Raw genomic sequence first — 25,957 nt, 5'->3', positions numbered from 1 at the left:
CAGGCAAATCATATTGTTGATGTAAGTACGGCCCCAGCCACCCAGAGAGCCCAACCCAAAACAGGGTGCGGTGCCCATAGAACAAGGGACCACCGGCCCCACGCAGCCAGGCCGGCCAGCGACAGGCAATAGACAGACGCTCCCAGCAGAGGACAAGGCACAGGAGAAGCAGGGGACAGCCAGCCCCCAAGCCAGCAAAAGACCACACCTCACGCAGGCAGAAAGACAGGATGCCCCGAGGGGCCCAGGGACTCCCCGCAGCCGGATGGGAAGACCGCCCCGCTCACCAGCAACCAGGCCCCCACGAGCCCAACCCCCCCGGAGAGAACGGCGGGGCCCGCCCCTGGCCGGCCTTTATATATACATCCATACACACACATATATATATATATATATATATATATATATATATATATATATATATATATATGAACATATACACACACACATATACTGTAAAATAAACAAACACATCCATACACAGGCCGGCGGGGCAGCGATCCAGCCCCGGACCCACTCTCCACCAGGGAACCAGCTGATAACCCCAACCCCCCTTCCCCCAGCACAACTCCAGCTGTGCGCCCAGCCGATCTAGGGACAACCCCTGACAAGCCCACATGCAGAGGATGGCACAACACTGCGCGTGAAGGACGGCGCAGCAGAGCGCGAGAGCAGGGCTGGGCCGACACCCGACAAGCCAATTTACACGACAACAAAAGCCAGCAAGTTCGCCAGCCCTGACAACCACCATGTGCACGCACTGCCACAAACCACAATATCGGCGACCTCCCGCGCACTGGCCCTAGCAGCCACGGGCGCCCACACCACAAACAAACGACAGCAGAAACAACGGCACCAGCACCACTCGATCAAATCAAAACTAATGAAAAACTGCGACCGACAAACACATGCCAACAGGACCATGGAGACCAGCCAGTGCCAGCTTGCCAGTCACCCTAAACACCAACACGCAAACAAGAGACATCAACTTCCCCCCCATTAAAAGACTCCACTCCCCAATCCAAACCTGCACAAACACACCACCGCCCAAACAAGAGGGCCAGAACCTACGTGCATGAACCCTGCCCAAAAGTAAGCAAAACCCGCGTGACGTTACACAAACCGGAAGTGAAGACAACTGACCACCCAATCTACCTCTGTTAAAAAAAATTAATAAATTAAAAATTAAACAAATTAAATACCTTACACCCTCAGCGAGGTCTCTGCACGGGAATGGCAGGCCACCAGACTGCAGTCCCCGTAGCCTACGCCGCACACCCGAACCCCAACCCACCCGTACCTACCTACTCAGTGGCTTAGTGGTTAGAGTGTCCGCCCTGAGATCGGTAGGTTGTGAGTTCAAACCCCGGCCGAGTCATACCAAAGACTATAAAAATGGGACCCATTACCTCTCTGCTTGGCACTCAGCATCAAGGGTTGGAATTGGGGGTTAAATCGCCAAAAATGATTCCTGGGCGCGGCCACCGCCCACCCTTGATCACCCCCTGGAAGGGGTGATCAAGGGTGATGGGTCAAATGCAAAGAATAATTTTGCCACACCTAGTGTGTGTGTGACAATCATTGGTACTTTAACTTTTAACTCGTAGTTGTGGTTTTTAACTACACCAGATGGCAGTAGAGTTTTCTCTCCACCCATATTACAACATTGGATCTGTTGCTGCTGCATTGTGCAATAAACTGTTCATAAATGAGCAAAGAGAGCTTTCTCATGCACTCCAAATCATTACTAAAGTTAAAACATGAACTTGCCTCTCCAATGATCTTTTTTATTAATGTTTTTGTTTGTCATGGTTGTTGAACCTTCTTTTAGACGCACGCACGCACGCACGCACGCACGCACGCACGCACGCACGCACGCACGCACGCACGCACGCACGCACGCACGCACGCACGCACGCACGCACGCACACACACACACACACACACACACACACACACACACACACACACACACACACACACACACACACACACACACACACACACACACACCCGTATGATCCCAGTCAACAGTTGCAGCTCAGACTCTCTTGTTTTGTCTGCGTCGGCTCAAGATTTTTTTATGCTGTCGCCAACTGTCATCACACACACGCAATGTTGGCCTTCAGGCTCCCCCAAAAAAGAGACCGTTCCCTCGACAGTACTCGTGTCACAGGTGTAAATATACAATATGAGCTGGTAAGAAGCTGAGTCGACAGTTTAGTCGTAGTTATTGTTTGCAAAAATATAATTTCTTGTTCCAATTTGACAAATGTTTGTATTTACTGTCTGCGATGAGGTGGCGACTTGTCCAGGGTGTACCCCGCCTACCGCCCGAATGCAGCTGAGATAGGCTCCAGCACCCCCCCCCCCCCGCAACCCTGAAAGGGACAAGCGGTAGAAAATGGATGGATGCTTTTACTGTACATTTTCTTACATGCCTTTAACAAATGTTCTGTTTTGAAGGGTACCTCAGGTGAGAATGCGTGTGGGGGGACGCCTGACGCTCATGCAGGTCGGGGGAAATAAATCCTGGGGCTTTTTGGTCACAGGCCACATTCCACGTCACTTTAGGTATCCACATACTTTTACTTTCGAGGCATTTTCATCCAATTTTAAACAAATTCTGAATGACAAAACTTTGACAAATGCTATTATATTGTAAACATTTTTTTGTACCTTTAAGAATAAAAACACATAACCCTCAGAAATACATTTCATCCTGATGCAGTTTTAAATATTTTTAATTGTGGTCCTAGTTACACATACCATGTTCATTTAGGACTGTTATTTTTAAGTAAGTTATATACATATAATACAATTCAATAGTGATTCGCGCCACTTGCTGTAGTTACAGAAGGTTAAGGAAAAACATCCAGGTATTGGTAGTGCTACAAAAAAGTACTCATTTAATAGTTGTTTTTCTCAAGTCCTTTTAAACCATTGGCGGCCCGCAACCAATTTTTTAACATTCAAAATGTTTTTTAAAGAAAACATAAAAAGCCGAATAAAAGAGCAAATAGGTCTAACGTGATGAGATGAAGTTGAAATGTTGGCGCTAATAACACAAAGCTGACATGCAGGCTGTTTTTTTTCTTTAAAACAAGTAGTAAACAAGTGGTACACACATTTAAGATTGTCTCAAATACTGTAAGATTGTTTTGATATAAAAATTGTGTAACCTGCGAGCAAAAATCCCTGCCATTTGTTGACGGAGCAAATATGACAGTGAACCCTGTAAGATCCGCCCAGAACATCTGGCCTTACTGAGTCGCTGGCATTAGCTTATAGCTCGAGATTGGCATAACATGCTTTTTTCAAGCATGGGAAGAAAGTTAGTGAGTGTGAAGGACAGTGCTGAGAAGAAGTGGATGATATTCATCGAATTAGAGAAAGAAATCATACAAAATATGAGTGTAGCGAGCCAACTTGGTGAAGCAGTTGGAACGTATCACTGCCAGTCTGCACTATACTGAAGCATCGGGAGTCTAACGCCGGCTAAAGATGTTAAGCGGCGGACGTTTATCCACGAAAATATGGAAAAGCGGCTGATGGTGTGTTAAAAGAGAAGGAGATACCATAGAAGTCCACTCTCCAAGGTAAATGCTAAACATTATTATGACATTACTTCATAAAACTATTGTAATTGTATTGTTTTTATACAATATTTATAATCTAAAAGCTTTCTTTTCTTTTTAAAAGGCATTTCAAATGGTAAAATGGTGCTGTTTTAGGGGGGCAAGCACCAATTAACAACAACATTGATTTGAGATACAAGTGTTTTGAGTTAAGAGCTCGTCACAGAACCAATTAAGATCGTAAGTTGAGGTACTACTGAATTGTGTTGGTTTTTTAAAATTAAAAACATCAGAATGGCCTTTGATTGTCCCGTGTATGGCCCTCGGTGGAAAAAGTTTGGACATCCTTGCTTTAAGCAAAGGTTAAAAATAACAGATAAATGATGAATTAATTATCATTATTTGGTAGTATTAGTTTACAGTATGAAAACAAGTTAATAATAAGAGACTGTTTGGGGCCTATTTTTGACAAGGTAGCGGCAGCAAAAATCGAAAAATCTCCCAAAATGAATAGAAAAAATGTGAAAAAAGTTCAATTGTAAGTGAATGATATAATTTGTCACCTACAAAGGAAAAACAGAAATGCAGCTTATTTTTTCTTAAACCACGTATAAGTTCTACAATTTGGATTAGACATGTTGGATTAGTTTTTTCTTGTTAGAAAAATAAACAACATAGAAAGGGAAGAGGAAAGGAGAAAAAATAAATAATATAAATTGCTGTATCTTTTTTGTAGTTTTATTCCTTTTTTATCATTGTTATTATTTTTTGTATTGTTCCCACACTACCATTGCTTTTTTGTGTCACTTTTGATATGGTCTTGTCACGGTTTACTTGCTTTTTTTTGTGACTTTTAAAAAAATATATTATTTGTATTTTAATTTTTTTTTGCATCTGATTAAGCCACGAAAATGTGACTTTCTTCTTCTTCTTTTTTAAAGTGTGAACGGTGGAGAGGTCCCCGGGAGGTGATCTAGTGATCACTTCCTGAGGATCATTGATGCCGAGGAATATTCATCCATCTTGCTATGGTCTGGATCGTCTTCTGATCCTGAGCCTGTGCAGGATGGATGGATGTATACAATATATCTATCCATGCACTATATTAATTTATATTATTATGTGTTGTCCACTTTGTACTTTTTTATGTCATTGCCTGAAATAAATAAATACATGAAAATGGGCCCCCCGCGACCCCAAAGGAAATGAGCGGTGGAAAAATGGATGGATGGATGGATGAATGAAAAAATGAATGAATATCTGGGTACTTTTTGTAATAATGTCTATACTGTAAACCTTGAGTTGTTAAAGCCTAAGTGCACCTCTCTCCTCAAGCGTGCATGTGAGTGTAGATGAATGGATGTGTGCATGTATGAAGGGTCTGAGTGAGCAAAGTATGATTGTCAAATGTGATTTTAACTGTAAAATTCAATAAAAAGTATATTTGTAAAAAAACAAAACATAGAAGAGGCCCGTCCATCTTCTGATTTTTCAGCAAGCACCCCTCGGAGGAAAACTCCTCTGTTCCATCAAACGTGAAGTCAATTGAACTGGCAATCAATAATCATTCAAAGTTGAGCAAGCTATTCAAAACAATCTGTGACGTGGAGCAGATGAGACACAGTAACGACTGAAACCGTAAAAACAGATTCAATCATTATCAGATGCTGTTGACATCACCTTTAAATCCTCAGGCCGTCATCTGCCCAGAGGTAGGAATTCAAGCAGTCCTTATTCAAAACAACTACTGTGTGTGTGTGTGTGTGTTGTGTCACAGTAGCCAATCAGCTTGCATGTGGGAGGAACCTCTGAGTATAAGTGAAGGTGTAGAGGGCATACAGGTGCTGTGTGTCAGAAACATTGCATCATCATGGCGTCCTTGGACTTGCTTTCCCCGCTCTGTGGACTCCCCCAGAAGGAGCTACCACTTCTGGGTCTGGATCCCTCTGATTTCAGCCTCTACAGCCCTCCGCCTCTCCCTGAGCTCAGCCAGTCTTCATGGCTGCCACCTCCGCACCTCGGCGAGGAGTTTTTCAGCTACAGCAACCCAGACTCCGGCCTTTCCTGTGGGGATGCGGGAGAGTCCTTGGGCCACCCTTCCTTCGGAGCTCCTCCTCAGCATTACAGCCTTCAGAGACCTTTGCTCCCTGCTGGGCCCTGGTTCTCCCCAGGAGGCTTGATGGGCCTGGCCCGCCCGCCGTACTCCTACTCTGCCCTCATCGCCATGGCGATCCAGAGCGCACCAGAGCAGCGTCTGACCCTGAGCCAGATCTACCTGTACGTGGCCGAGAACTTCCCCTTTTACAGCCGCAACAAGGCGGGCTGGCAGAACTCCATCCGCCACAATCTGTCGCTCAATGACTGCTTCCGGAAAGTTCCCCGGGAGGAGAACAACCCTGGTGAGCCAAAATTCCCACTTACGCTAATGGGGCCCACGCTAGCTAGTGGCTTTTGTTTTGTTAATGTTTGGACCCAGCAGGGGGCTCCACCTTCACCTCTCTGACCCTCCGTTCCACTTTGCAGGTAAAGGAAACTTCTGGACTCTGGACCCAAACTGCGACAAGATGTTCGACAACGGCAACTTCTGCCGCAAGAGGAAAAGGAAGGCCGACAACGTGAGCGGCGCCAAGAAACGTTCTGCCTCCTCGTCGGAGTCCTCTTCCTCCTCAGAACCCAGCCCTAAATGTCCAAGCATGCATTGCAGCAGCCTGGAACTTGCTGCTTTCTCAGACGACAGCTTACTGTCCACCCTGCAAGCCTCCCTCTCTCCTCCTCTTCCACAGCCCTCCGTGTACATGAAGGTACCAGACGTGTCCTACTTGCTTCCTCCACTTCCTCAGGGATTCGTCTCGACTTATTCGCCGGGCGCTGTGGTGCCTCAGTGGGACGCTTGCAGCTCTTCTCCTCCTCCTCCGGCTACTTTCTTCCCATCTTCCCAGTCAACTCCTCCTCACTTCTCCCCAACGTCGATTTATTCTGACCTGCAGACGGCATGTTCTCCTCTGCTGGAGCTCCAGAAGGAGCAGCAAGAAGGCACCTTCCAGCATCTCCTATTGGGGGAGGAGCTGCCTCTAACCTCTCTGGCTCTCCAGCAGAGACTCTGATGTTTTTACCTCGCCTCTGTCGTGGTTGTGTTGGCACTGATCTCACTGTGTGAATGTCTCTATTTATTATTTTTGTTACATGTTCTGACATATTCAACTTTACATGCAGAATTTTGTGTTTGTAATAATAAAAAAAAACATATAAATTGAATCATGTGGGCTCTCTTTTTTCTCTTAATTCCTAAATTAACTAAAACACAAATATACATTTTTTTTTAAATAATAAAAACATTAAAAATAATTGAATAGTAGGACATACAAAAAATATGGCATTTATTTAGCATTCTATTTTATTTTAACTGCAAAATAATTACATTAAGTTAGCGCCATCGTCTGCTGTGCTGTACTTTCCATTAGTGCTGTCAAAACGATTATTATTTTTTGTAACTCAAATTACACTTTTACGTTTTGAATAATCGCAGCATATTACTTGCTTGCATGATTTAAATTAACTTGAAAAAGACCCTGATATTTTCACACTAATGCTTTTTTTTTTTTTAAATGTCATACACATACATTTTTTATTTGTTTTTACTTGAATGTACGTAATTTATTGGTTCAAAACTTGGTAACAGTTTAGTATAAAGCGCACATTTTGAACAATTCTACAATAATATGAATGTAGGAGTAGCATTCTTGCTACTCTTGTTTTTTGAAGGATATTCTAAATATTTTTGGCCTAAATTAAGCATTTTTAAGCATAATGAATACATGAACAAAATATATCAATACTACAATAGTATTGCCACATCGTCTGCTGTGCTGTACTTTCCATTACTACTGTCAAACAATTATTATTTTTTTATAACTCAGTCAAATCCAACTTTTGAGTTTTGAATAATCGCAGCATATTATTTCCTTGCATGACTTGAAAAAGACCCTGATATTTTGACACTAATGCATTTTTTTTTTAATGTTATAATTTTTTGAATCAGTTTTTTTAATGTACGTCATTTATTGGTTCAAAACTTGGTAACAGTTTTCTATTGCGCACATTTTGAACAATTCTACAATAATATGAATGTAGGAGTAGCGTTCTTGCTACTCCTGTTTTTTGAAGGACATTCTAAATATTTTTGGCCTAAATTAAGCATTTTTAAGCTTAATGAATACATGAACTAAAAATATCAATACTACAATAGTATTGCCACAAGATGAGACCAAGGCTCCTAAAGTTGTATTTTCTATTATTATGTCTACTATATTTGAATTAAAAGAGTGCAAAAGTGACTATGTGGTATTTATTTTTATGTCTACACCACCCCCCACAGGTTTTTGCAGGCTTGTTTTGTGATCGTTGCGGCCTAAAATGTCTGAATTTGCGACATCTTTTTCAGAAAGTTGCGGCAAAAGTAATAAATAATAAATGATAAATGGGTTGTACTTGTATAGCGCTTTTCTACCTTCAAGGTACTCAAAGCGCTTTGACACTACTAAAAGTTGCAATATTTTGAGGTTTATTTTCTTTCAAAAACATTGAATCAACTTGTGATTTTATGAATTTGCAATACATTTTCTAGGTGTTCTTTAACCTCAAAAAGCACAAGATTTCAACAAAAATGCTGTATTGATGTTTTACTCATTTTATACCACACAGACTAAAAAGTAGACACTAAATGGCAGTAAAAGCGCATGTTTAGAGCTCATTGACAAGTTACTGTGTGGTTTTAAATAACTATAACTGATAATAGCAACTAGAAAAATGGAATCTCAGTAGAAATTGCATGGGAATGCTGTTAAGCTGAACTGAAATGCTAACAGTTAGTACGGTAGCCACATAGCTTCAAGTAACAAAATATGTGACTCTTATGTGTGTATGTGTTAAATTATCGAAAAGGTTTATTCTAACATGCTAATACTAGCATGCAAACAGTAAGAATGAGTGCAGTACCAAAAAATATCAATCGGAGATTTATCCCTGCAAAATTAGCGAAAATAGCGAGCATTTTTTTGTCGGTAAAAGAATGAGACATTGTCATCACACTTCAACATCTCTGTCATGTAAATGCAGCCTCTTTTCATGGTCAGCGTTGCAAAGAAGAATATAAGGAGTTGAGGCGCAAAAACCGATAAACGCCATTGCCGCCGATTTGAGCTTTGAGTACCACAAAATAGTTTACACAATTCTCTACTCGGTGGTAAAATCCAATTTTCCAACCCGCCCCCCTCTCCAAAAAACACCAAAACGACGACTTATTTTTCGCATTTCAGTGTTGAATATTTCGTTTTAGTTCAGAAACCGACAAGCGCCCTGCTCTCTTCGTGGCACAAACAAACACACCCATCAGATGAATCAGTGCATCGAAATTTGATGACATAGTCCTATTGTGAGCGCACATGTTCACTCGCTTTGTGTCTATTTTGTCGTGATTGTAACCAAATTAATATGTATGTAGCCACGACTCTCTCCAATGACGAACTGAATTGTGTGTTCACTCTGCTGTTGTTGCCTTGTGATGCAGCTGTAAATGTAATGATGTCATGATTCGGTCAACGTAAACCCCGGACCCTCCTGTCTTGGGATCACCTAAAAAAGGTGTTTGTTTGGATGCAATGAATTCATTACAGTGATAGAATAAGCATTTATCTGAAAAAAAAAGATCTGTTTTCACTCAGGCTGGCACCATAGGATATATTACTGTAGTGTGTTTTTGTAGAATAAAAAAGGTTGTCTGAAGTTGTCTGTTTTTGCTGAAAAACCTGTACAAAATTATCAAAATTCTATTTTTTAATAAAAGGAAACTTTTCGAATTGGGAGTTTCGTGTTGGTTGTTAGAAATGGTTCAATTACAACCCACATCAGCAGGATGGCTGTTTCACAAAAAACATTGATACATTCAAAAGAAGGAAAACGGAGATAATTGTTTTTGCGTCTGAACTCGAGGTAGAGGTTCGATTACGAGTCAGGAGCTACAATTCGATTAAAAATCAATTATTGATGCATCTATAATTTATATATATTGATGCAGATGCAGACTAGATCTGACCAATCTAAGTCTATAAGCGCTAACTGATGAAGCCTACTCGGATGAGAGGCGAAACATCTTCCAAGACAAACCAAACAGTCCAGTTGCGACCGATTGAATGACAATGACCTGGATGAATGAGAACATTCATAGACATATTGATGCAGTTATACATTTCTTTTCGTTTGACTAAATAAGCGTTTATCACTTGCAACTTTAAAAACCTGTGCATTTGTAATAAGAAACATCCATTTATCCATTTTCTACCGCTTGTCCCTTTCGGGGTCGCGGGGGTTGCTGCAGCCTATCTCAGCTGCAACAGTTAGATTAATTCTCTCATTTATTAAATGAATGGAAATGTGTGCGAAACTGGAAAGAGCCCTATAATAAAGGAGCTGGTCAGATCAGTCAGCTGTCTGCATTACTTTATTATCCATTATTGACGCTTACTAATCGATTTTATAATCGTCCATGTCCGAATTGCAATGCATCTAAAAATCAATTATTTCCCCCATCTCTAGTTTGAACTTTTCAAGTCTTTTCGTGGTCTCGGGCCATCTCTGACATGTTCGAGCCATAATATGAACCATCTCCAGCTGGTGCCCAGAGTCAGGACGAAACATGGTAAGGCTGTATTTCAGTTGTATGCTTCTAGAATCTGTATCAGTCTCCCACAGGATGTGAGACAGGCCTCAACGTTGGAAATGTTCAAATACAAGCTGAAAACACTTTCATTTGATTGTGCAAATGACAACTGAAAGTATTGTATCTATTGTACACTCTTTGATTTTAATTGAATTAATTCATGATTATTTTTATGATGATTTTCTTATAATTTCATGCACTTTGAAATGCTTTACGTACAAATTTTGCTCTATAAACTTGCCTTGCCTTTTGCCTCAATACACAGCAGCTCCTCGGTGCTTTACTGCACTGGTGCAGCACCTGACCATGACGCCACCACCACCCCGCTTGATTGTACAGTTACAGTGCTACTCACTGTCAAATATCTAGAAAATAATGGCTGCGTGTTGATCGCAAAGCTGTACTGCCATGCAAGCTGTACACAGACTACTCTAAAGTACATCCAAGTCTACTTTCTGTTGGAGTAGTTTGCTGAAACGCGAGACAGAGAGGAATGCATTCATGCGAATGCTTGACTCTTAACCCCACGATAATGGGGCGTGGTCTGTGGTCATGATAGTGATACTGCTCTTTGAACCCTTTGACTTGGTATGAGTCTCTCTCACTCTCCCTGCGTGCGTTTGTCTCCACGCCGTGTGTTTAGGCATCACGTCAACCATTGACGCGCATGTGTCTGTAAACAGCCGGCACATGCAGACAAGCTGATACGATCAGCTGATCAATACCGCTGAGAGACGACAACTGTTTACAACACAATAGGGGAGAGTGTGCCATTTGTTTACACCCCTACACCCCGCCTAGAGAAGCCCCCCAGGGGCTCAGACTTATGGGCCATATTAAAACTCAGTTATTTTCAGTTAATTGGAGGGAAGAAATATATAGCACTGCTAAAATAGTATATAGCAATTTTTTAAACGATAGTCTACACCGCTATACTAGTTGTACACTGACTACTTTAAAGTAGAACGCCACATTACAGTTCAATGGTATGGTCTCCTGAGCTTGTTTGGACCTGCCACACCTCACACGCACTATCAGTTAAATTCCAATTAACCCTGTAATCTACCCACATTGTTGTTAGGAACTGATGTCATAAACACATTTACTGGACATCAGTAATCACTTGAATCAGTGTGAATATAAAGATGCACAGTTTGGAGTTTAGAAAACACAAATATACTTAAAAGACGTCAAATAGTAAATGGAACATGGCCACGTGTGTGGTCTACACGCTAACCGCCAGGCCGATGGCTGGCAGGCTTATTGTGCATTTGCATAACACATGTTGAGTTGTTGAGACTTGCAGCAACCTCAGACAATTAAAGCACCGATATTGCATTAATATTATACTTGTTTCTGTTCATTGCCAACCTCCAAAAAAAAATGTAACAGTCTTTTTTTTTTTATATATTATTTGTGGTTAACATGTGACTTTTCTTGTAGTAAAAACCCAAATGGTTCTGTGATGCTGGTTCAACTCCCATTTTCTCCACAAATAGGGAATGATGAAAAGAGAAATTATATTTTCCTGGGTCAAACTGTGGCCATCATAAAAATATGATTAACTGTACAGTCAATGTTTACAAACTGCAGACCTGTTTATTTACTTCCACAATTTTCTAAAATAATTGAAAAACTGTTCAATAACTGATTGGACAATTTCATAAACAAATATAGAAAGAATACTTACAGAGAACCAACACAGATACAGAGCTAATACTTCAACATTGATGGCTTTACTTGAAATAACGGAACAAAAATTACTAATGCAATAGATTTAACAAAAACATTTGACACAATTAATGATAATATTTTATTTAAAAATTAGAACGGTATGGCATCAAAGGGTTGGTCTTGATGTGAGGAAGAAGCTACTTAACCAACAGGAAGCAATACGTGGAGCTCGGCCAGGGGTCGGCAACCCGAGGTTCTAGAGCCGCATGCGGCTCTTTAGCGCCGCCCTAGTGGCTCTCTGGAGCTTTAAAAAAAAAAGCATGACAAATGGAAAAAGATGAGGGGAAAAAAAATCTATTTTTGTTTTAATATGGTTTCTGTAGGAGGACAAACATGACACAAACCTCCCTAATTGTTATAAAGCACACTGTTTATATTAAACATGCTTCACTGATTCGAGTATTTGGCGAGCGCTGTTTTGTCCTATTAATTTTGGCGGTCCTTGAACTCCCCTTAGTTTGTTTACATGTATAACTTTCTCCGACTTTCTAGGAGTGTTTTATGCCACTTCTTTTTCTGTCTCATTTTGTCCACCAAACTTTTAAGGTGAGTTTTGTTGATGTTATTGACTTGTGTGGAGTGCTAATCAGACATATTTGGTCACTGCATGACTGCAAGCTAATCGATGCTAACAGGCTATTTAGGCTAGCTATCGATGCTAACAGGCTATTTAGGCTAACTATATGTACATATTGCATCATTATGCCTCATTTGTAGCTATATTTGAGGTCATTTAGTTTCCTTTAAGTCCTCTTAATTCCATGACACACTAACTGTATGTAATATGGCTTTTAATTTTTTGCGGCTCCAGACAGATTTGTTTTTGTATTTTTGGTCCAATATGGCTCTTTCAACATTTTGGGTTGCCGACCCCTGAGCTAGGCGAACACACATTTACAATACTAAATATATCCTGTGGTGTACCACTGGGATCAATACTTGGACCAAAATTGTTTAATCTTTATATAAATGACATTTGTAAAGTTACAAAGGACTTATTGGACAATTCGCAGACAATAGCACTTTGTTTTGTTCAGCATAGAACACACAGAAGCTAATATAAACAATAAGAGAAAAAATTACTAAATTAAAGTAATGGTCTTACAAAAACCTTAGTAAAACTAAAATAATGCTATTTGTTAACAGTTGAAGAGAAAGCCAAACACAAATACAGATAGATGGATTAGATATTGAAAGAGTAAAATAAATGAAATTTTTGGGTGTAATAATTGATGATAAAATTAACTGGAAATCTCATGTAATAATATACAACATAAGGTGGCAAGAAATACATCAATAATGAATAAAGCTAAAAATCACTCCATTTTCTCTACTGCTCAGTAGTGTTACCATATCTGAGTTCTTGTGCAAAAATATGGGGAAATAATTACAAAAGTATGCTTCAGTCACTGACTGTGTTGCAAAAAAGATCAGTTACAAATAATACACAATGTTGGCTATAGAGGACATTCAAACCCTTCATTTATTGAATCAAAAATATTGAAATTCCACAATAGAGCGAATTTGCAAATTGTTAAATCATGCACAAATCAAACTATAAACTGCTACCCAAGAAAGTACAGCAATTCTTCCCAACAAAAAAGGAGAAAAATAACCTAAGAGAAAAATGTAACTTATAACATTTGTATGCACTTACAACACTTAAAACCTTTAGTATATCTTTATATGGAATGGATTAAGCAAAGAAGTGAAACATGGACTAATATGATCCAGCTTAAGGAACTGTTCAAACAAAAAGGTGTATAAAAAGTAAAAAGAAGAACCATGATAAACATTTTGAACTTATTGATAATCTTATTCATCTCACCATGTGGAATGCAACTTACTTCACTTTTATTTATATATTGTTATTATCATCATTATAATATTTTTTTTAATTTATTTTATTATGTATGGAGTTTATTGTGAGGAAATTGAAACCAGGAAGTGAAGAAAAGTGTTAGCGATTGCTATGTAATGGAAAAAGGGTACGGTTAAATAAGCTCTGCTTCTTCCTACTCCTTTTCGAACTTGTTGAAAAGAGAAACTGGAAATAGTGATGTATTACATTGTAATTGTACGCATGTTCAAAATAAACTCAAACCATAACCATAACCAGGTTTAAGTGTAAAAAGAAGTTACCCACAGCTGACGTTGAGTATTTAACATTTGAAGGGTTGGTGTTAAACTAAGTAGATGTTTGCATTCTAGTGAATTATATTTTATATAGCGCTTTTTCTCTAGTGACTCAAAGCGCTTAACATAGTTAAACGCACGTATAAAAAAGAAGCTTGTACTTTCTTTGCATAATTACCGGGGTATATTCTTCTCCCACTAAGACACCTTTGTTAAGGCCATTTCTCCTTTAAAGAAAAAGTTTAAAAAAAGCATTCTCGCTCCACCGAGCTATTGACGCCATACATCTTTTGAAATAAGCGTTGCAACAAAGCCAAAGAAAAAGCTAAACACATTTGGTTTTAGTTGTATTACGTCATAGACATTTTCAAGCAGTTGTGGGCCCAAGATTTTTAAACCGGGCCAGGCCATCCATACTTAGATGAGCTACATTTATATATTATACGTGACCAATTAACCAATCAATTAAAGCAGTGTTTCTTTTGACCAAATACCCCCTTAAATTTGTTTTGCTGTGTAAGTGTAGTGATATCACAGTTTTCGTTAGTAATCCGTTACAAAATGTCAGAGAAAGAAAAAATTGTACCAAAACAAATCGTACCAAAATTTAAATCTAATTATTCCGTCCTAGACATCCAAAAATCTTATCAGAAAAATTAATAGAAAACTAGAAAATCACTTTAAAAACACTAAATAAGTCAGTTATTTTGCTAACTAACTAATAAAGTGACCGACGGCAACGATGACATAATTTCCTCGCGGAGGTAATAATTATAGTTTTACATGCAAAGAACCTTATGAAATATTTTAAAATTACAAATTAAATGGATAAATAAACATTTAACATCCTTTTTAACTCTATTGAAGATTATTTTTGGCAAAGACGAGACGAGGGGCGAAGCGGAAGGAGAGGGGTTAAGAAGACCCTTTGTACTTTGCTTTGATTTTTTATTGATTCCATAGTGTTTCTCACCATTTTTTATTAAGGTGCTGGAACTCGCAACTTTATTTGGCCCCATGGTGGCTTATTCTGCAGACTGCTATGCGGGCAAACAGAATAATTTGTTACATTTAATGTTTGGCCGTACGATACATTTTTTGTGTACCAAAACCAAAGTTCTGCTGTACAACCATTTTTGATGAGGTGAGTTAATAATATATTGCAGATGGAGCCCACACATTTAGACTACCACTGTTTCAATCAGTCAGTTTAAAGACTTTATAAAACAGCAAAGTGAACACTATACATTATAATGTATACTTTAATAATAATAACAATGATGATGACATGCATTTGTAGACATTCCCAGTAGAGAAACGCCAGTGAGACCGATGTTCAGTTTCAAACTATCTTAAAGACATGTTGTTAGACTTAGGGCCTGCAGGAAATGAATGTGGAGTAAAGGTTCATTAGTGATGGACTTCTGACTGGGAGTGTTGCCATAGTGTGATGGGTTCTCCATAGTGGGAGTACCATGTCATCATGCTGGTATTCTGACAGCTCTAATGTCACTGACCCCTATGTTTCCTGTGGTGCCCGTTGATATGAAACCCAACCACTAACTGAAGAGCCGCCTCCCCCACCCTACCCTGCAAGAGTTGTCTCCTTTAAGTACATCAGGGTGCCTCACCTGGAGTTTTCCACTCCGATAAGACACCTGCTCGGTGTCACACTCACCTGCCAACCAGTTTTACTCGGGCCAAGAATGAGTGTTTTTGGTTTACTTGCTGCAAGAACCCTGAGAACACATAGACTGTGTTTGAGAACCAAACACTGAGAACGACATAATTTTGCAAGAGTTTTGACACATCTTTTTGTAATAGTCGCAAAAGCCGGTAATGTTTTGGTACCTGGTCAGCCGAGGGTTGACATAAACCACAGCCGTCCCCTCATTAATCAAGCAGATTTGTTGTCGTCGATAGGAATGAAAACAATAAACATTATTGTTAGTTTACCCTACCTCTGCATGCTTTGCGATCTCTGCCTCAGTCTCTGATAAAACGTGTGTACTTACCACAGAAAAAATAAGTACAGTAAACCCACGTTCTCCTTCTAAAATGCAGCGTGGATTTCATAGTTCTCCACATTTTAAAGTGGAAAACTGATACAGTACAACAGGGATATTAAACTGAATTGTTTTAAGGGCCACATTTCCAGAAAGTTAAAGACAGAGAGGGACGGACTTCTCTCTTCCCTATTGGTCTTATTTTGTATATTGCGGAGAACCAGCTTCCTCTACAGTTGACATTTGATTTTGGTCTATGTGTTTTGTCAGACCTCTTGGGCGCTGTGCTTTTTTTAAGGAACTTCTGCTACAAAGCTAACCAAAAATCATCCCTATGACAGCATTTCTAGTGTGTTTTCATGTAATGTTAGTCCCTTATGAAGGAATACCTGTATCGTGTGATCGATGCCAACAGTCTCTGATTAATTTAATACATATGCTCTGGCTCTGCCAATGTCTGAACAGCTGTTGGACTCTAAGTGGACTATTTGGGGTAGCGCCTCAGTCATCTGCCCTTAGCAAATCCAAAAATAATCTTGTAGCATTCACTACTCTGTTGACTAGAATATTTATTGCGTAAGATTGGAAGACAACGGCGCCTCCTTGCCACACCTGTTGGATTAAGATGGTCTGTGTTTTCTCAAACTGGACAAGGTTAGGCTGACATTGAATGGTTATTCTTAAAGGTTTCAAGAACTGTGCGGTGCCTTTCAGAGATATGTAGGAGAAACTGATCTCCAAATTAACCGTGATTGAAACACAACTGGGATGTGGGTGGTTGATGAGACTTTTGTGTGCTTGTTGGTTGTTATATCTCTCTAAGGCCATTCAGGAATGCAGCTGTCAATGGTTTTATAAAGACATCTGTCTGTGGTTCCTTTTTTGCTATAGTTTTTATTTTATTTATTAATATAATTTTCTTCTTTTTAGTAATACATATATACATATATATATATATATATATTTATATGTATGTATGTATATTAGGGTTGCGAATCTTTGGGTGTCCCACGATTCGATTCAATATCTATTCTTGGGTCACGATTCGATTATAAATCAATTTTTTTTACGATTCAACGCGATTCTTGATTCAAAAACGATATTTTTCCGATTCAAAACGATTCTCTATTCATTCAATACATAGGATTTCAGCAGGATCTACCCCAGTCTGCTGACATGCAAGCAGAGTAGTAGATTTTTGTAAAAAGCTTTTATAATTGTAAAGGACAATATTTTATCAACTGATTGCAATAATGTAAATTTGTTTCAACTATTAAATGAACCAACAATATGACTTATTTTACCTTTGTGAAAATATTGGACACAGTGTGTTGTCAAGCTTATGAGATGCGATGCAAGTGTAAGCCACTGTGACACTATTGTTCTTTTTTATTTTTATAAATGTCTAATGATAATGTCAATGAGGGATCTTTAATCACTGCTATGTTGAAATTGTAACTAATATTGATACAGTTGTTGATAATATTCATTTTTGTTTCCATACTTTTGGATTGTTCTGTGTCGTGTTTGTGTCTCCTCTCAATTGCTCTGTTTATTGCTGTTCTGAATGTTCCTGGACCAGGTTTGGTTTTGGAATTGGATTGCATTGTTATGGTATTGCTGTGTATTGTTTTGTTGGACTGATTAATTAAAAAAAAAAAAAAAATTACAGAAAAAAAATAATCGATTTTTGAAAAATGAGAATCGATACTGAATCACACAACGTGAGAATCGCGATTTGAATTTGAATCGATTTTTTCCCACACCCCCAATGTATATATATATATGGACATGTGGCCCCCACGCAGCCAGTTAAATATATAAGTATGTTCAAGCTTCATTGTTACTTAGAGCATTTGTTCAGGATCTTAACATTCATTCGGGACCTTTGTTAAAGTTCCATTTCTTCTTTGATTATAGCAAAAGGGCCACTTTAAGGAGAATTTTAGCCCAAAATATGTAGTGTATGTAACATGTACTACAGGAACCCAAGCGACCACACTGTAAAATTTGACACAGAAGGTGTTGTAGTCATAAACCTGAGACCGCAATGATAATCCCTCCACCTTCTCCCTCATGGAATTCTCCCGATGCACAGTGCACACAACGTGTGTCAGTTTATGGAAATTTTTTGTTGCCTCCGGGCGGAGAGTTGACAGGAGTTTATGAAGATGCGAGCCAAGACAGATTATAAGATGACAAGCCTCAACAGGCTTTCGCAGAAGGGGTCGAGCAGGACCATCGGCAGTCCTGGTTAAAATTCCAATTTTTAACCTCCTACCACCTGCAAGGAGTTATTTAAAAAAAACATATGAATTATATATATATATATATATATATATATATATATATATATATATATATATATATATATATATATATATATATATATATATATCCAATATATATATATATATATCTATATATCTATATATCCAATATATATATATCCAATATATATATATATATATATATATATATATATATATCCATCCATCTTCTACTGCTTGTCCATATATATATAGATATATACACACACAACTTGTCCAGGGTGTAAACGTCTTCTACAAAAAAAAAATACAAATGAATAGTTGCTTTTAAAAGTAAACCTAATCTAAAAGATAACACAATTTACATAAAACACACTGTTACTATGGTAACCACGGTTTATGTGACAATTGTAATGCTAGTTATGTGTCTTGACCCTGAAAGGCCCGCGTACTTCCATTAAACTAGCCACTAGCAGCACATTTTAAACAAATATACCGGTACACGTTAACATTTGTTTTGAATCGCCAAAACTAACTACGGATTTTAGGTGTACAACTTCAATTCGAGCCAAAAGAGCTATATAAGCGACAATACAAGTAACGACAGAACTAGGGTGAAATTGGATATGTTGTGGCAACATGCTAGCTTTTGAGCAGTTTTACCATACAAGAAATGATAAATGATGGTACCAGAATCTTAGAAATGTCGTATATTGAGGACAATTATCATACATACCCCAGTTTGACGATACTCAGGAGTCAGCACCATCTACTAAAGTAAAACATTACCACATTCTGCTCATAATGTAGTTTTACTGTTCAATAAACTAATCACTGCTGCCACTGGAAAAATTGCAGCGCCACCTGGCGGCGAGGAGGTACTTGGGCCAATGTAAAAATATTCAGCACAAAGCAGCATCCACAAAAAAATAAATTGGCAACGGTATTAGTGTTTTAATGCGTATTATGATGTACTAAAATACAAAGGACCAACTGGGACAACATAAACCAATTACGTTTTTAAATAAATGTAATTCAAATTAAATAAATCATAAAATCAATCAGGATATATTTAATTGTAATTTTACAGTGAATAAATGACACATTCATGAATTTAATTCTAATAAAACATTATTTCAATTTGTATTTAATTCTGCCCAATTTGGCTCTACATACTATAACACAACAATGCCAGACGTACGATAATCATCGTGTAATTTGAACCACTGTAAAAATAGAGCCGGAAATTCCATATTTAACAACAATTTTAATATCATTCTTACATGGATATTTGCAAACAAGATACATCCTGCACATCTGACTAATGGTAAACAAGTTTGCATAGTGGAACAGACCATCACAGTTGGATTGAGGCGTTAAAATGTCCAACATAAACATCTCGATTAAAAAAAAGGTAGCTTTGAATCTAAATAGCACATGGACAATATGTTATTGTGATTCGACTGTAGTAGTCGGTCCTGTCACGAACGACTCGGTTCTTTAAACTCAAAATGATAGATTTGACGGTTAGAGGGTCTAACGATCGACTCACTTGTCCATATCTGGCTTTGAGCAACACAAGTGTGCATTAATACATCAAGATAGAACATTTAATAATCCAAATTAATGTGTGTAAACTTGAGACACAAATTTTTAATAAGAAAAAAAACAGTAAAAAATCTCCATAAGCAATTTTTATGAGGGGAAAAGTAAACTTAAAAGTAACTAGCTTACTTTACAAAACAGGTCTGGATTCAAAGATTACCGTAATTATTTTAGGGCTGTCAAATTAATATTTTTTTAATAATCAGATCAATCACAGGCTTGCATATTCGAAATTTGCTGAAGAAAAGACACCAATACAATTAACAAATGCAATTTTATTGTCATATTCTCCAGGAACATTTTACTTGAATGAATGTTAATTATTTGCACAAAATTAAGGAACAGTTTTATTTGAAGTTCATTCAGGCTGTATTTTAGAGTGAAATTTGCCAGTGAGCAGTCGCAGTATCCTCATTCATTGTTGTATGACGTATGCATTGATCTGATCACTGACCGTATAGCGATTAAGGTAAGAACTTGTACGGTCAAAATAAATTGCATGATTAATCTAAGTGTGTATATGACAAATGCAATAATTTTTTTATGATTAATCACGAGTTAACTCATTAATTTTGACAGCCCTAATTTTTTTATACAAAAATTGATTCATGCCCACAACTACATGGTACGGTGTAGTAGTACATAGAACAGAAATACAAAATACTTAAAAAAAGAAAAGAAAAAAAAGTGTGGAATTAAATGTCCTAATTTCCGTCACGTCACTCCAAACCAATGTCTTATTGTCCTATTTTGATGAGTGCGTGCGGTCCCAGCGGGAGCTGGTCTCTGATTGGCTCATAGGGGTTTGGGCATGCAGGATACTTCCTCCAGACACTCATTGTACGCCTCCTGATAGTCAGCATGAGGTTTGATCATGATCACGCAGGTCGGCCTCTTGGAGCCAGCAGACGCGCCTAAGTCCTGCAAAAACGCAAAAAGACTGCTATTAATAAAGGCTGCTGATTGGCGAGTGATATGGTTGGTGGTTGCCATGGAAACAGAGGATGATAGCTGTAGAGTAACTCACCACTTTGGAGGGGATGTACGCGTAAGGAATATCTCTGTCCTCACACATGACTGGCAAGTGGCAGTAGACGTCAATGGGTAGTGTGTCGCCTGCCAATAGCACAATGCTGCAACACAATAATATACATTAACCAAAACAACGTAGATGCATAAAAATAGTGTTGAATACAGTACAGTACATCCTTGAACAGCAGAGCACCCCCGCAGGGCCTTTGCTAGGAATTCTGGCCCCCCTGAAAGTATCTGTGTGGGCCCCTCTTCCCCATTCATTGCCACCTTCAGTATTCTTGTTTTTTAGTGTTCTTGAGGGTGCTTTTTTACAATTACCCACTTAACAAGTCAGAGTAATTATTAGTTGTATTTTAACTTTTTAGAATTTAGGCTATACCAAATTTCCCACTAATAACACATTTTACAATACCACATGGAACACCTCGAATGCAAAACTCAGAAGAAGGTCATTATTCAGTTACTCAGTAATTATTCAGAATAATGTTGAATAATTACTTGAATGTGTCATAAGATAATTCAATGCAGCCTCTGACAGTGATGTGTGTAATACACACGCATAGTCACATCGCTGCTTTACAATGAACTGGCAACATTTTTTTAAATGAACTAAGGACTTGTCCTGACTGTAACGCAGCCAGATGACAGCTAAGGTAGGCTCCAGAGTCCAGCCTGCGCCCCGTCAAAAGTAATGTTATGATTGAATATGTAGGTTAATTGTTTCAAGCATCCTCAGTTTTATTCTCTGACCATTCTTTAAAAAAAAAAAAGTACTGGGCCCCTGCCGGAAGTGTGCTTTTTGGGAGGGGCATCCTAATCCTGCTGGGGTTCGTGTGCACTCTCTTAATTCCAACTACACACTATCAAGTTATTGTGTGTGTTACAAAAAAGATCAATTACAAAAATACATAATGTTGGATATAGTGTACATACAAACCCTTTACTTATTGAATCAAAAATATTGAAATTCAACAACTTAGTGCATTTGCAAACAGCTAAAATTATGTATAAAGCAAACTATATGCTGTTACCCAAAAATGTGCAACTATTCTTCTCAACAAAAGATAAATATTTTCTTAAGAGGAAAATCTAATTTTAACCATTTGTATGCACGTACAACACTTAAGATATCGGTACGTGGAATTAAATTATGGAATGGATTAGTCAAGGAAATCAAACCAAGCACCAATATGATTCAGTTTAAGAAAATACAAGTGTTCACAAAGTACAAAGAAATTTTGATTAACATCTTGAACCATTTAAAAAATATATTCTCATTTATCTCCGAGGTGAACCATAACTTAACTATTTAATGAGGAGAACTTTAATTATTGTGTATATGTTTATACATCTAATATGTATGTATGTGTTTAAAAGGTGTTTACTTATGGCATATCTATTTATTCACTGTTCTGTTACAAAGAACAAAAACATGGGATAAAACTGCTATGACATGAACAGGAGTAGGACTAAATAAGCTCTGCTTCTTCCTACTCCATTTCGGACATGCGGTAATGAAAACAACTGGAAATATGTGATGCATTACATTGTAATTGTATTGTCCGAAATAAACTGAAACTAAGTATGAGGAATAACCATTGGAAAAACGGTGTGGACCAATGTTCTTATTTTTATTTTCATCCATCCATCCTCAACCGATGGGACATGCACCCCTTTCAGAGATCATTTACTTAATCTTAAAACAACAAAAAAATAAAATAGCAACATGCACACATAACACGCGGCTAATGACATTGATTGGCTGCGTGTGAACCGTATCACATTGTAACGACCTAACAGAGATTATGTGTGGTTTTGGAGTTGTCCGATTGTTTTTGTGGCTGTGGACGGATCACTGGCTGAGCCGAGTGTGTGCGTCTTTTGGCAGAAATGAAAGAGCGAGCAGTTGCAGTCAAGATGAAATATTTTGTTTTGATGTGATTACGACAGAAAGTTTTGCTCGATAAAAGTTCTGCTGCTTAGGTTTTGGGGTCATTACGGCCGACAGTAATCAGTTTAGCACAATAAAAAGATTAAAACGTCTTGGCTGATGCTGTGATCACTTGTAGAAAATGGTACAGGATAAAATGTTATGAGTTTATTTTGTTTAGAGTTTAGGTTGGATTTTGTGCACTGCACAAATAATTTCTTAGAAGAGGCCAAGGGTTGGAAAAAAGTCACGAAAAAAATATTGTACGACTTGTGGCTTGTTTTAATTCAGATTAATTAATATGAATGTATATTAGTTCAGTATATACATAATCATTTTGTCAGGGCGGATACTTGGGCCTGTGTGTGGACCCTTAAAACTTTTCTCTCCTATTGACGAGCGATAGAAACATTTACGACAATTTGATAGCAAAGAATATTCTAGACACATGTTCTATTAAGGTTGCTAGCATTTTTCAAGTATGGCGGTTACCTATGTTGTGTTTTCACACAGAGGTGAAGAAAATAAAAGAATGGCTTACCCTTTCTCTCCTTTGCCGATGAACTTCTGAACTTCTTTCACTCCTCTGCGGATGTTCTTTACTTTGGAAGCTGAAATAAGATCAACACACTATCGGTCAATTATATTTATCCTTTAGGAAACCGCAAAATGCGGCATAGCCACCATTTTACATTAGCTGCCAGCAGAACCGCATTATTACTCATGACGACATAGCGGCATTTTATCGATAAAGACTAAAACAGGAGGTTTCAAATTAAGACATGTTCATGTTAAACGATCATTACGTACCCTTTTTTACGCATTTGTAGAGTTTCTTGCTGAGCTTCTTGGTGGCGAGCGGATTTGCAATAGCGTTCAGGTTCGCTACCAACTCGTGGTAAGACTTCTCGGAACTGCCGGCGGGTGCAGCTTCCTCAGCAACAGCCTTTTCCTTCTTAACCTTCGTCATATCGGATCACAACAATCTATAATTAATAGTCTTATAGAGTGTTTGTATTTGATTTGTTCGTCAGAGGAGTCTCTCTTCGAAAAGTACAAAACCCACGTGGATGTGCTTCTTCTGTACATGCGTTTCTCGGAGTAAGACAACAGCGCCCCTCAGTGGCTCGGAGTATTAAAACATGCAATAACAACAATGAACACTAGGGCTGTGAATCTTTGGGTGTCCCACGATTCAATTCAATATCGATTCTTGGGGTCACGATTCGATTATAAATCGATTTTTTTCCCCCAATTCAACACGATTCTCGATTCAAAAACGATTTTTTTCCCGATTCAAAAGGATTCTCTATTCATTCAATACATAGGATTTCAGCAGGATCTACCCCAGTCTGCTGACATCCACGCAGAGTAGTAGCTTTTTGTAAAAAGCTTTTATAATTGTAAAGGACACTGTTTTATCAACTGATTGCAATAATGTAAATTTGTTTTAACTATTAAATTAACCAAAAATATGACTTATTTTATCTTTGTGAAAATATTGGACAGTGTGTTGTCAAGCTTATGAGATGCTATGCAAGTGTAAGCCACTGTGACACTATTGTTATTTTTTAATTTTTTTATAAATGTATAATGATAATGTCAATGAGGGATTTTTAATCACTGCTATGTTGAAATTGTTACTAATATTGATACCGTTGTTGATAATATTTATTTTTGTTTCACTACTTTTGGTTTGTTCTGTGTCGTGTTTTTGTCTCCTCTCAATTGCTCTGTTTATTGCAGTTCTGAGTGTTGCTGGGTCAGGTTTGGTTTTGGAATTTGATTGCACTGTTATGATGTTACTGTGTATTGTTTTTTGGATTGATTAATTAAAAAATAAATAAAATAAAATAAAATTAAAAAAAACAAAAAAAAAACAACAACAATTGTTTAAAAGGCCCTGTGATGAGGTGGCGAATTGTCCAGGGTGTACCCCGCCTTCCGCCCGATTGTAGCTGAGATAGGCTCCAGCGACCCCCCGCGGCCCCAAAAGGGACAAGCGGTAGAAAATGGATGGATGGATGGATTTAAAAAAAATGAGAATCGATTCTGAATCGCACAACGTGAGAATCGCGATTCGAATTCGAATCGATTTTTTCCCACACCCCTAATGAACACCCATTGATTATATTGCTAATAGGTTAGGTTTTACCTGTGGCGGGCTGTGCGTTTCCCACCTAGGTCTTCGGTGATGTCCGACTTCAATGATTACCTCTCAAAATACCATAATTGATGTCACCACATGACCATTGCTGGAGAAATACTTTACAGAAACCCATTTACGCACTACTGGGCATTGTACAAAACGGGTTATTTTCTGGCGCATTTAAAAATCAACAAACCCGCATCAGCAATTAAAACATATCGTATGTTGTACAAAATTAAAATAGCAAAAAAAGTATTAAACGTGAAAAAAAATAAAGAAATAACATATATGAAGTCACATTTCATCGACAGCTGAGCTGATGTAGTTTCTCTTTAAATATCCTTCTTGAAAATGGCCTTGCAAATATATGTGTTGTCTTGTCTGATCATAAAACATGCAGACGGGGCTACTGTGCTTGCTCTTCACTACTGTGGCATGCTGGGTAATGGAGTTCTTATGTTACCTAGCTCATAACATCATTATATATCTGCCTTAGGCCAGATGGAAGGCCTTACTGACAACAACTCGTGATCTGATTGGCTATCGCAACTGTCTGTCAAATGTCTGTGTCTGTTCACTTAAAGTGCGTAGACGCCTGCATTGTTGATTCTGAAGGCTCTAGGCAGGTTTGGTACAGCATGGCAACATAAGCTACCTGAATTCTGATTGGATAAAAACTCTGTGACCTAAAAACAACAGCGATGGAAGGAGCATAATATGACATGAAGAGAATATGAATACTTTTAGATATTTAGAGAAAGTAAATAAAAAATTACTGATATCTTTATTTATGATCATG

General features: G+C 38.2%; 2 protein-coding genes and 1 long non-coding RNA gene across 8 annotated transcripts in view; 1 reads left to right on the top strand and 2 right to left on the bottom strand.

Annotated features, from left to right (window-relative positions):
* Positions 1–19,305, bottom strand: part of LOC140679025 (uncharacterized) — a 50,776-nt gene extending 31,471 nt beyond the window's left edge. For all 6 annotated transcript variants that reach the window (XR_012050599.1, XR_012050601.1, XR_012050603.1 and 3 more), the window contains exon 1: positions 19,176–19,305. This is a non-coding gene — a long non-coding RNA (uncharacterized lncRNA). The remainder of the gene's footprint in view (positions 1–19,175) is intronic.
* On the top strand, positions 5,449–6,725 carry foxi3a (forkhead box I3a). Its single transcript, XM_061961738.2, has 2 exons — positions 5,449–5,977; positions 6,102–6,725. Exons 1-2 carry the CDS (start codon positions 5,449–5,451, stop codon positions 6,680–6,682), a joined length of 1,110 nt encoding a protein of 369 aa, XP_061817722.2. The 3' UTR covers positions 6,683–6,725.
* Positions 19,306–19,696: 391 nt separating the features above from the next.
* On the bottom strand, positions 19,697–24,112 carry nhp2 (NHP2 ribonucleoprotein homolog (yeast)). Its single transcript, XM_061961618.2, has 4 exons — positions 23,820–24,112; positions 23,551–23,620; positions 21,072–21,177; positions 19,697–20,965 (listed from the first exon to the last, which is right to left on the bottom strand). The coding sequence occupies exons 1-4, from the start codon at positions 23,977–23,979 to the stop codon at positions 20,840–20,842; spliced, it is 462 nt and encodes a 153-aa protein (XP_061817602.1). The 5' UTR covers positions 23,980–24,112; the 3' UTR covers positions 19,697–20,839.
* Between the last annotated feature and the right edge of the window lie 1,845 nt (positions 24,113–25,957).

Source organism: Nerophis lumbriciformis, linkage group LG09 (assembly GCF_033978685.3).
Source record: "Nerophis lumbriciformis linkage group LG09, RoL_Nlum_v2.1, whole genome shotgun sequence".
NCBI lineage: Eukaryota > Metazoa > Chordata > Actinopteri > Syngnathiformes > Syngnathidae > Nerophis > Nerophis lumbriciformis.
This window is presented reverse-complemented; position numbering and strand designations above follow the sequence as displayed.